This window comes from Cyrtonyx montezumae, unplaced genomic scaffold (assembly GCF_038088225.1).
Source record: "Cyrtonyx montezumae isolate F1298 unplaced genomic scaffold, pur_monq_1.0 scaffold_0, whole genome shotgun sequence".
In the NCBI taxonomy this organism is placed as follows: Eukaryota; Metazoa; Chordata; class Aves; order Galliformes; family Odontophoridae; genus Cyrtonyx; species Cyrtonyx montezumae.
In genome coordinates, this window is record NW_027071824.1 from 3,583,935 (window position 1) to 3,596,729 (window position 12,795).

The window sequence follows — 12,795 nt, forward strand, 5'->3', positions numbered from 1 at the left end:
GGGAAACGTACTAGAAGTTCTCTTGTTATCAATCACACCAACTGTCAAAGGCCCTTCTTTCCCTCCCTGAAGTTTAAGGAACAACTGTCAGTGCACTAAAATGCAGTGTCCAGATGTTAGCCAGCTGATATCCCAAGCCATGCAACTGGAAATCCAGAATGAAGAGCTTTGAAAGGTATATAAACTATTAAGTGCTGGAAAAGCTCCAGTAGCCAAATAAAACCTAGATTCTCAGTTCCACCTTTGATATTGGATGGTTAAATCAAAAATGAGCATCTCTCACTATGTGTTGCAACACTGAAAGGAAAGTGCATATTTTGTCCCAAAATATACAGTGGTAAGAGATGATTCGTTCTTACTCTCTGCAGGGAAGGAAATGGTTGGGTCTCATACTCAGAGTTTTCTTCTTCTTTAAAGGATGCTGAAAAGAAATACAAAATATCAGATCAAACCAGACTGCAGCACTCCTAATTCTAGTAAGAAAATAATGGTTCAGCATCACAAGGTCTATAAGAACAAAAAAATGCAATAATGTCTGTCTACATCTGGATTGTCATACTCCAACAACAGTGTTGCCAATTCTTGTTTTGACAGTGGAAAAGCAGCACTACATGCAATTATCTTGCTGTTATCTTATTATTTATAATTACATTTTAGCTATATATGCATCTTCTACCCTCCTGCTCCCTCCTTCTCTTCCTAGTGAAGAACTCCCATCCAGGTATTTGCATCCTAGCAGAAAAAAAAAATCACACACACTAACTGTATAACCTGCACAAAATTAAGGTAACTAGTTTAGTAGTTAGAAGTGTTCAAGAACCCAAATGTGACCAGAACAAGTCACTGCAACCATCCAGTGTCTATTATTAACCCCAAGACCAACTAGTACTCACTGTTGTGATCTTTTACTTTCAGGGCAGTCACATGAGCCAGCTATAAGGCATAAAAAGAAGAAAGTTACAGGTGTCCCACCCACCAAGATCTTAATACAGTTAAGATGCAATTTTTGATTTTTCTTTTACTTGAAGTTTGAAGTTCCACTACAGACACAGTTTATGTAACTGGAAATAAAAGGAAACATGATTTGTAGTTCAGCAATGTATTTCCCTGACGAAGGACAGGCATCTCAGCTTGGTTTTCAGTGGCAAGTCTTTTTATCCAACCCCTTTTTATGTAGGAAGTCCTTTTCTGCTTGGAAGATATAGCAATACCCAATTGAAATAATATAGTTAGTTCTAGCCATTCTGTTTAATCTGTAGTGTTGAATCAGAGGCCATTCTAAACCTTCACATGGACCTCCAAGGAGGAAGCTGACAATCTGGATCTGCCTTGTTAACAGGGAAATTTAAGAACTAGACAGACTTGGCAAATAGGATCTTCAAATACTCCAAAGCATTGGCTTCAAATGGGCCTTACCACCACCTTTCCTTCTTTTTTCTTATCTAAAAAAGATAACATCAGCATAGACCCATGTAACTATTCAAGTTGTTAGGATGATATTTCTCAAAAATCTGAGTAGTGAAATATAGTCAGGCTATAATGATGGTACAGAAGTGCTATGCTTGGAATTAACTACTTGTTCTACTTTCACTATTTTTAAAATATACACTATCCCACATAACCTTACAGCTACACCAGAAACCAAAACTACAAACCCCACACCTGGCATACCACAGCAGCAAAGTAACAGTACCTTCAACAGCTGCAGTTGATCAAATGTGAGCTCTTTAACTGCAATCTCAAACAACTCCAAGGGCTCTGTATCCAGTTTCTTTGAAGAGAAATAATACGTAATAACAATCGCTGAAAAGTATAAAAGTCTGTATTGCTTTTAGTTGCCTTTAATGTTACTATATTAAAATTTTCTGTTTCATATTGTGAAGATACAAGTCACGTAATAAGACAATTTGTTATCACTCAGAAGCATAAAACAGGCATCAGTTTGAAAACCAAAATTTGGACATGTATGCAAGTCGCAGGCTTCAACTCTCTTTCATGAGAAAAAAAAAGTCAGTGGATTTATTCTGTAAAAACTTGATCAGTTATTTAGGGAGAATAAAATAAAACAAGAATTCCCAAGTCAAATTCATTAAAATGCTCCAAGGCAATTTTGTTTATCCTTACTTATCCAATTTCTCAGAAACAAGTAAAGAAACAAGTGTCCTGGTGAAAGTGAAGCAACCCTCTCCCGCTCCAATGATCTGAAGTCCAAAAAATTGTCAGTACAGTTCTCCTCTCCTCATTCTAAAGAAATCTGTGCTCAGTAAGACAATACCAATTCAATACATGCTGTGAATGTACTTCTTTCAGAGTTCCATTCCCAGAACTGTCCAAAACCAACTTGCTATGAACTGCCATATTGCAATGGGCATGAGGGTTTGATGACAATGAGTCAGCATAGAGAGCAAAGAGAACACGCTTGCAGCTTATCTTGCTATGCTGTCTTCATTTTCTTGCAATAGTAGAGAACAAGAACAGAACAGAGTCTAGCCTCTTTGCACTGTGGCCGAGTACATGAATTCTAGTCTCGATAAAAAAAATAAAAACTAGAAGGAAAACTCTCAGTGTTTGAACTAGCAGCCCTTATGCTTCTGTCTCGCTCATTATTGAGAAGCATAATGTCACTTTATAAAAACATTCAACTTTTACACTCCATAAAAATTGGATATTTAAAAAGGTATTACAAAAGAGGTACCCTGAAATCGCTTAAGGAAGAATCTGTGTAGATGAACAGAGTACATTTCACTACTTATGTTACAGCACTCTCAGCACTTACAGCAGAAAAAAGTTTCAGTTAACAACTTCAGCAGCTGGTAAGTTAAGCAAAGAAAGGAACAAGACACTTGCTTTCATGACCTGTTCTCCTGCTCCTAGCATTTCATTTAACTCCCTTCCTTCTGACCCATCAAGCAGTTCAAAGCAGTTCTTCAGCCTCGCTTACTGTACCTCACATCTTGTGGGACATCATTTTCCTGACAGTTAAAGGAAGACCAAAGTGTGGAGGAAAAAAATAGGATCAAGAAAGAATGAGAAAAATTAATGAAAGACAAGCCATTTGTAGCTAATGCAATTGTTCAGCGACTCCCTAAATAAAGGAGATCTTTGTTTCTTCCAGTGCTTTGCTTTCCATCCACTGGTCACTACTATCAAGCAAGGCAGACATTGGTTTGACCTAATAAGCATTTATAAGAACGTAACTGCTTAAGACAAATACACTATTACGTATCAGCAGAGGGAAGAAATCATGTTGAGAACCATACTGACTACCTCCCTCCAAAAGAACACCAAAAAACAACACAACCCACCTAAAAAACCCCTCCAGAAGGTCTCATTCCTGACACTCTAAGGAGTCCCAAGAGGTGTTACAGAATACAGTGGAGTACTCTAGATTTTTCTTTCAAATGACAAATAAACAAAAGCTAAATTGTAAGTTGGAGTTACTCCTTGACTGCATTTGAAACGCTGTTGCTACAGCTCAACTCCCCAGCTCAAGTTTATGCATATAGTAAAGCTACATTTCTGTTCTAATCCATTCCTTAGATATCCAGAATCCTTTCTATGAGAAAATATTTCAGTTTCTGAAATGTTCACACTTAAATTACATGCATCACCCTCATCCTTACCTTTTTCATGGCCATGCAACAAGTGAGATCGTGGTACACAATAGGCACATGATCTTTAGAAAGATGTACGTCAAATTCCACATATGCTGCTCCCTAAAGAAAATAGGGAATAGACACATTAGAACAAATAAAACCTTAACTATTAATGCACAAGGACTACAGAATGGCAGAAGACACAGAAGTACAAGTTGCCACTTGCACTTCACAGGTCCTGGACATCAATCAGAAGTTGAATGCAATGCTAGTCATTAACAATTGCATCATATTCAAAGGATTAAAGAAAAAAAAAACAGTGGAGCAGTAATACGTAGCAGTATGTGCAAGAGCAGAAACTGCTACATCCAGCATTCTCTGATCCTCATGAAACACATGTTATTTTCTGTTGAGCCTAAAAAGGAACAAAGATAAGACAAGGACTCTAAGTATAAGGGTGACGGAGCAGTGGCACAGCTGCACAGAGAGGTGGTAGAGTCTTCTTCTCTGGAGACATTCCAGACCCACCTGGACACCTACCTGTGCAACCTGGGCTAGGGAGCTGCTTTGGCAGGGGGTTGGACTAGGTGATCTCCAGAGGTCCCTTCCAACAATCTATAATTCTGTGATAATCTTTATGGAGGTGGCCATAGGAAGAGAGAAACACAAAAACTTTTTTTTTGACAGATTTTGACAGTCTAATTTTATTTCTGAGAAGAATATTTTTCTGCAGCAGTGGCTATAAGCCTTTTCATTTTGAAAATAGTTGGAAACATTTTTGGGGTATTAATGATTATTTTATAGTTAATTTCTGAGTCAGCATACTTTCTGTGGGCTTTTCAAAAAGCGTTAATTTCTGGCTTCAGGTTTATAGACACGAACTGTTTGAACAGATTCTTCAGTAACTGCAGTTTTTATTTGCTCTGCAGTCAGTGTAGGCTTCAGGCAATATCTTCAAATTGTACTCCAACTCTCACTTGAGAGAAAGTTTCCAGCCATGATTCGTGGAGAGTTGGGAGTTAAGTAGTCAATAAGTATAATACTTGAGACTCTACTCCCATCTCTTTAACATCTTCATAAGATGCCTGCTAAGAAACCACATTAGTGGAGACATACCTGAAAAGTCTAAGGAACCTTGGAAGTTAAGCAGAAGGTGATCTCATAGTCACAACTCAAGCCATTCTGCTATACTGTCTCGTTGTTTCTTTGCCTAGATCAGTCTCACCACAGATCACTTCAGTGACAGATCTCTGAAAGAGGCAGTCAGTTTTTTTTCCTATCAGAGAATTTAAGAACCTGAGGCCAATATCTCCAAATTGAAAGTCTCACCTCAGAGGTCAAATTCTTCACTGTAACAGCTACAGGAACAAAGAATTATTGTATTCCAGAAACTCAGCTCCTAAGTCCTGTTTTGGAGTCCAGATTTAGAAACTCAGCAATCTCCAAAAAAATAATTTTGCTGCCTGAGACTATGCTGACTGACTCCAGAAGAGCCAAGATTTCATACAGGATGATGAATAATTTTGAACAAATATGCTTCTGCAGGTTTGAAGTTAAATTTTATCTGTATTAGAACATTAGAAGGTCATTAGAACATTACATAGGTCATCATTTATTTCCATGGAAACTACAACTGAGCAAAGAGAACAATAGCACCACTTTATAGAGCAAATTTTCAGCCACAAGCATTTTTTCAGTACAGTCACCACATTAACTATGTATTTTCACCAGCAGTGAACTAGAGACTGCATGCTGCACGCATACAAATCTGCATGGCCATCAAGATCGTTATTTGTCTTTCAGGTCACTGTCATAACATACCCCACACCACCTCACTGTGCTCACACCCACTGCCTGGTCTCCAGAAATGTTCAGCAAGTGGCAATAAATGTCAGTGGGTGCGATTTTTTTTTCTGTTCACATGGAGGAATTCAGTTCCACACTTCTGCCTCATACATGCTTTTCCATGTCAGATGCCATCGTGTCACACTGCCCCTCTGCTGCAACGTGTCACACAGCAACAAAATGTAATGGGCTATTGGTGGGAAGGTTCAACTTTTACTGCCACCACCAACAATCACCTCTGACATCATTGGCAAACATAATAAAATAGGAGAAGCCACTATAGATGGAAGTTTCTTTGACTAACTTAAAGACAAGATTTTAATTAAGCTATTACTTCCCTTCATATTTCTCCACAGTGCCTCTATTACTTGATGCCTTTTTTAATAAAAAAAATTCAGCATATTCAACGTTCATTGTATTGAATCATGAAAATCAAGCACAGCAAGTTACTTTCAGTTATTCAAGTACTGTGGTCACACAAATGTGTACAAATGTGTACATACATGACTAGCAGCATTCCTCAGAGAAGCTATGGTGTTCTCTTGAACTTTAGCAAGCCTGAAATAATAGCAAAGATTTTATTAGATGCAGCATGTCACAAGTCCACTGAAGCAGGAGAAATACAAACAAGAAGTCTTTGGTTTACAGAACACTCACATTTGATACTGTAGAGACTTGAAACGATTATGAGTTATAGTTTATAATATTGAAACTAGCTGCTTCCCCAGATGATACCCATGAAACCAAACATTAAAGAACAAAATAAAATCTCAGAACACAAACGAACTTACTTAGCTGTTGTTGTAGAGTTTCCAGCTCCCCTGTGTCCAACATCAAGAGTTGTTCTTGGTTTCCAGTATTTTGCATACGAGGCCTTCATATCACATGTGTATCCCTGAATTGGCTTAATGATTATGTAGTCCACTACAAGGAAAAACAAGAGCTTCATGTGTCAAAAGATAACTTCACTGGAAGTCACTTGTTATCTACATTTATTTGTATCAGCTGTACCTCTAACTTTTCCAATGGTCTTCCTTGGATTTCTGCCCATAATAGCAAGTGTAAGAATTCCAGCACTCTTTCCAGATTCTGCAATTGTGGATGACAGGAGGCAGGCAGATCCTACATGACCTGGGTGCTCATCATCTTGCACTACTTTCTCACTTAAATCTTCCTGGAAACAAGCAAACCGACCAAAACACTTACTGTTATATGCAGGTGAAAATACTAATAAACTCTTATTTCATTAAAACCATCTTCTTCAACAAGAAAATCACTGATGTAAGCAACCTCCCACATGTTACAGAAAACATTTCTGGCCTGAAATGTAATAGTGTTGCAAGTTATGATCAGAAATATGAAATTGTTGGTGGCAATCTAGAAAGTTACATATGCTTGCTTTTGAAAACTCTTGGGTATGGTAATCTTTTCAGAGCACAACTGGACACAAGGAACAGGCTCTCTTCTAAAGCACCCATGTTACATTCAGAACAAAGATGTATGCATAATATATGGAAAAAAATCTACTTTATAATGTATATAAAATATTATACATGTATTTCATATATATTTCGTATATATTCTTTTAAAAAGAGCTTTGTATTCATCCACAAGGAAGGAGGTACGTAAGTAGCACACAGAACAAGCACTTGAGCAAGTCAAGTTCGGGAGCTATATCATCACTTCACAACGGTAAATGATGGGAGGTGCATTTTTAATCCAAACATCTTTCTAATGTATAAGCAGTATGAGAAGATGGATTTTTTTTCCCCCAATTAAAAAGAATTTTGAATATTAAAATATTTCTGGAAATGTATTTCAGGTAGCTTGCAGATGTAATAGTGAGACTCTACATAAGCACAGTTTTAATTTGTGCTAGCTACTCCAGAGAAATCTGTCCTAAAGTCAAGGTGGAGTCGTTGCAGTTTAATTAGTCCACGTACATACTGTTAGGATTCAAAGGATAAATAGAAATTATCTCTGGTAAAGGACAAATAGCAACCTAACCTAACTATACACAGTACCACACACACTGATTTGTATTAAGTTCTAACAAGCAGAAAACACAAGATCTGTGGTGTAATACTGAGACGATCCAAACATCTCTGTAAAATGGTGCAGTAGCAAACTGTATCATAACTCACTTATAAAAATAGCATCCAAAAGATCAATTATGTCAGTCAGCAGCTCAACCTAACAGTGAAACCTTGATGCTAATTGACTCAATTAACTCCAGGATTTAAGACCAGAGTTGCTTCTAAGCGCTGAAGTGACATACCTCAAAAAAATCAAAGATTAATTCCAAGTTATCAGGCTCCATGGTTTGTATAGTGTATTCTAGCCATCGATCTGACTGCAAAGCATAACCACAGTCTGGCTGAGAGTGGCGGCATTTATATTCATTGTTGCTTATTAAGGAGAACTCCACAGTGTTTGCCATTTTCTGAGGAACAGTAGGGGATGTTTTTTCTTGGCCCTCTTCATCATCATCATCTTTCTCCAGGCCTTCCAGAGTCAACTTCACTCTATTCAATCAGAAAGAGAAAAACTGTTGTAGGAAGAAATACTGGGGAATTAAAAAGAAACTCGAGCAGAAGCTACAGGAGAACACAAGAATTATTCTCAACACCACCAGCAACAGGAAAGCAGTGCATACAGTGGGCCCTGACAAGTTTAAGAGTGTGGAACTGTTGCTTTCTAAACCCTTTTTTAGTATGACTTAAGTGCTCAAATCACTGCTAATATAGGAATGTAGGTATACGTGAAAACTGTAGTGATGGTCATAAAAGCAGCCCTCTACCAAATCAATCAATGATTTGGGCTACCAAAATAGACAGCTTTTCTCCAAACACTGATACCCATAACACTGGGAGACTAACCAAAACCACTGGAAATAGTCAAAGAATCATAGAATTGCAAGGGTTGGAAGGGACCTCTGAAGATTGAGTCCAACTGCTCACTAAAGCAGGTTCCCTACAGCAGGTCACACAGGTAGGCATCCAGATGGGTCTTAAATATCTCCAAAGAAGGGCACTCTGTTCCTGTGCTCTGTCACCTTCACCATGACAAAGTTCTTCAAGATCAACACTGAAAGTTGATGGCTGCTGGTAAGCACGTACATAATTTTAGTCTCTGAATATAGATCACAATAGAAGATACTCTGTATCTTTAAAAGTAAACAGAATTACTTTCTGCAATACCATGGACCAAGACTGATGATCCTCTCTCCAAGACTCAACTCAAGGGCAAACATTCCAAATTACATCCAATTTCACTGATGTACAAAATCAAATACATTAGTGATGGGAACACATCTAAGTAATCTTCTAAGTCATCTTAAAAGCAGACAGGGTCCAGGGTTATTATTTAGATGGCAACTCACTGAAATTCCCTCAAAACAATTACAACCAGAAATCCTTCACACAAATTTGACATTCTGAATATCCTCATAGAATAAGACATCACAGTGCATTTAAACATATTCTACAACCTTGAAAAATAATCTCACCAAAACAGGTGACAGCCACAAAAAACTCTAACAGGGCAGAACCAGCTCTTTTTAGGCAGTGTGGAAAATGTGAGGTAAATTGCTAAATGAGACGAGCAAGCTCTTACCTAAACCTTGATGTTTTGAATTTCTTCTTTGATATCATTACAGGGGACTTCTCAGAATAATGCAGACGTAATCGTATTTCTGTTTGACAGGTCAGCCACCCAGCATCCACAGTTTCAATACCATCTGTTAAGAATTGAGCAACAACAATTAGAAAGGCACCTCAAAAACTTCTTTAATATCTTAAGGAGAATCTAGATAGTTAAATATAAATACAGTTCCTCTGGCATCATCTTCCAATCCTTCCCTATCAGCTTTATTCAATAGTATTTCCAAAGCAATTTCTGCATACATCCTTTCACCTGTCTTTTGTGAGCTACCTTGATCAGGCAACAGATACGTAGCTGTTTGCTGACTTTTAAAGGAAACAAATAGGAACACCAATCCACACCAACTTCGCATGTAAACTGTTTGAAGGAAAGCAGTGAGTGTTTCAGTATTGATTGTATTTAGGGTAATAACACCTATGTCTCCAAAAGTACACAAAACAGTCCCATGTCCTGGGATCTCCCAGTACACAAATGACCACTGACAGAAACTGCAAGTTCATAAGCAACTTGAGACTTCTTGTTTCAATTGAGAAAGAAATATAATCACAAGCAAGGCCAGTAAAGCAGCATAAGCCTGGAGGACAGAATACAGCAACAGATACGATGGGGAAAAAGCACATAGAAGAATCCTCAACCTCACCATCAGAAGGAAAGTCTACAAAGGAGGATGGCCCAGAAGCACAAGTTACCAGACCAAGTGCCAAAGTAGACTCCATAGTTTTGAACAGTTCCTAACAACAATAACTTTGGCAGGGATGTGAAGGGAAACAGAAGAGCATTAAGACAAAATGTATATATGACACAACAAAGAGTTAACACCAGCGCCAAGGGACTGGGCATTAAATGAGAAGAGGGTTTTAAATGCAAAAGCAACACATGTACACACAAGAGCATGAGTTTGAACCTGAGTTTTGGCAGTTATGTACATAACTGAAGAGGCAGATGGTGCACATTTTATGTGATTCTTCTACTCAGAAAGACTTCCTCCTACAGCTACTTTGAAAGAGAAGGCTAGCAGCAGCCTATTCTGTAGTTACAAAACACACACTTAGAGTCTAGAGTTCACAGATATCATCTAACACCAGTACTCTGACAATCTTTCAGTTCTTTGTTCAATAAAGCAGAAAACTCATGCCTAAAACTCAGTATTTCACAATGTTTTCAACTACAATGCTTAAGCTTGTCAAAGTTAAATACACAGTGAAGATCAATATATTTCACTTACTATGAATTCCGAAGTATCCATCGTCAATGGTCATTTCATTTTCTAGAATTGAAATGAGGGGAAAAACAGAATGGAAGACACTAATCAGCATTAACACCAGCAGGAATCATTGCCAAGTTAAACTCTACTTTTCCACTTTGTTTCTAAAGAGCCTAACTAATAAAAAGTACAAGAATTGAAACAGAAAAAATAAGCATGTTTACTGCAAACTTCTATCAAGTTTTCTCCAGCTTCATGCTTTCTTAGGTTCTGCAAGAAAAACCTGTCAACCCAAAAAATGCCCTAAGATTTCTGCTTTGCCTGAACTAATCTGAACTGAGAAAAAAATAAATCAAGAAAGCTGCAAAATTTCAGTTTGCTGTAGTAGTTTGCTAATATCTACATCCTACTAGAACCTACAGTGATTTTTTTTGTTAGTGTCCAAGCCCTTAAAATTTCTGTCAAACATAAGAAAGCTGTTCTCCTGCACATTTACAGCTAAAGCTTATTCATCAAGTTAACCACAATAAAAATGCTTATTCTGTCCACACGACAGAAACCTATTCTAGGATGAACTAATCAAAACACTCATTTCACAGTTACTTTCATCTGTACTGTCTCCTAAGTTTTAATAGCTGAAATCTTTAGGCACTGTGTGAATTCACCAGCATTAACATAACTGCAGTAGCATACACAAACTGGGAGTTTCTCAAAAGACTGAATAAAATTTTGTTGCTGCAGTCCTTAACCCTAACTTTTTCTAGGAGGAATCAGAATCCCATCCTCTTTTTTTAAATAACTACCAACCACCAATTTAAGGTCATAATAACTAAGTACTAACATTCTAGTTTTGCTGCATTTTCTTAGAGACTGCTTACAAAGAAAGCCCCTATTCCCATGGAGATATGGTAAATCTAACTTTGGTGATAAAATCCAATTTAAACTTCATGTTCCATTAAAAATAAAGAAGTATTATGCATCCTAACCACAGAATTCTGCAGAAAATGTTTTTGACATGAATTCATCCACTAAGGAGACAAAGAATATTGAGTATTACTTGGAAAAAAAATCCTTATTGTATGGAATGAAGTTATCTGAATTTAGAGATAAAGTGTAAACCCCAAGAGAGGGCAGACTGTTTCCCTAATTAATTATTAACAAACTTAACAAAATTAACAAAAGAAATTATACCAGAAAGCCAACAGTGATCATGCATTATTCATTATAAACAGTTTGTTTAATATCATCTCCTTTATAAAAGATGTATTCTTTCAACTAATCAGAAGATATATAATAGACATATACTCTACGTGGAGAAGCAGGGAGAAAATGTTTCTCATATTCTAGAGGGAACAGTGCATAGAACATGCCATTCTAAGCAGCATAAGGAATCTCAATTATAAGCTACATTCAAAGGTTAATACTTAAACACCGTCAAGTCACCCCAATTCTCCCACCTTAGAAAAGCATTAGGAACTTATATGCAGGTCTGCATGCCACTCTTGCTTCCAGCAAAATATAATTTTTCTTGCTAAATTGCCATATAAATTAATTACATTAATTTACTTTAAGAAGCCTGATTTTTTTTTCTTTAAAGCTTCACTGGTGATATAATACTTGAAAACAATAGTGAATTCATGCCCTCCCCCTCCCCACATTCTTTGGGAGGGAAAAAGAATATATATATATTTTAAAAATGGATCCTTAGTCTCAAAGAATTAAGCTTAGAAAAAATGATTACATTTGAAGTTAAAAAAAAAGCAGTCTGCACCATCTTAGGGATGGCAGCAAAGAATTTCACACCCACTTCATTTTTAAGTCATTTATACATATACAGATTATTTTTTTTTTTGAGAGTAAGGTCCATGGTTGTGCAAAGAAAAGTTTATATCTCCGAAACATTAATAAATAAAAGTATTTTATATCTATCATTATCAATCCTCTAAACCAATGTGCAGCATATTAGCAACCTTATGCATATGCCTCAAACAGATGCAGTTTGTGCCCATACCTAAAGGGGTAATTGATCGTGGTTGTAGATGAGTCTCCCACGTGTGAACTATGACTTCGCAGGGACCATCGATAGTCTGTAATTTAAAAGTTAAATGTCTACAATAATTTCTTTTGTCATATCTGATTTTCTACCCATGAAGCTCTTTGGGATGGTTGTGAACTTAAATTACAGATTTAAAAGGACAAGGAGAGTGAAAGAGAGAAAGAGAGAGAGAGAGGGAGAGAGGGAGGGCGAATGAAATAAAGAAAAGACAGGTCAGGCTTAGCTCTTCCCCTTGCAACTGCTGCTATCTGATATGTCAGGTCACACTACATACGGCAAAGTTTGACAAAAGTCTGACAGTGGTGATGTTAAACACAACTATTAAAACTTTGCTGCTTCTAACTACTATTCCGGACTACTGTAGTCTCCTTTGAATACAAAGCAAACAAACAAACAAAAAAACCAACAACCAAAACAGTGTCTGTGAACTC

The 12,795-nt window shown here is 37.2% G+C and overlaps 1 protein-coding gene across 2 annotated transcripts in view; it reads right to left on the reverse strand.

Moving 5' to 3' along the window:
* GPCPD1 (glycerophosphocholine phosphodiesterase 1) overlaps positions 1 to 12,795 on the reverse strand; it is a 40,210-nt gene that overhangs the window by 8,573 nt on the left and 18,842 nt on the right. The window contains exons 5-15 of one of the 2 annotated variants that reach the window (XM_065736362.1): positions 12,320 to 12,395; positions 10,330 to 10,371; positions 9,057 to 9,180; positions 7,720 to 7,966; positions 6,453 to 6,615; positions 6,233 to 6,365; positions 5,945 to 5,999; positions 3,624 to 3,716; positions 1,694 to 1,771; positions 894 to 933; positions 360 to 421 (exon numbers count right to left, since the gene is read on the reverse strand). In XM_065736362.1, coding sequence (XP_065592434.1) covers positions 360 to 421; positions 894 to 933; positions 1,694 to 1,771; positions 3,624 to 3,716; positions 5,945 to 5,999; positions 6,233 to 6,365; positions 6,453 to 6,615; positions 7,720 to 7,966; positions 9,057 to 9,180; positions 10,330 to 10,371; positions 12,320 to 12,395 — 1,113 coding nt within the window. The remainder of the gene's footprint in view (positions 1 to 359; positions 422 to 893; positions 934 to 1,693; positions 1,772 to 3,623; positions 3,717 to 5,944; positions 6,000 to 6,232; positions 6,366 to 6,452; positions 6,616 to 7,719; positions 7,967 to 9,056; positions 9,181 to 10,329; positions 10,372 to 12,319; positions 12,396 to 12,795) is intronic. The other variant, XM_065736444.1, reaches the window with a different exon arrangement.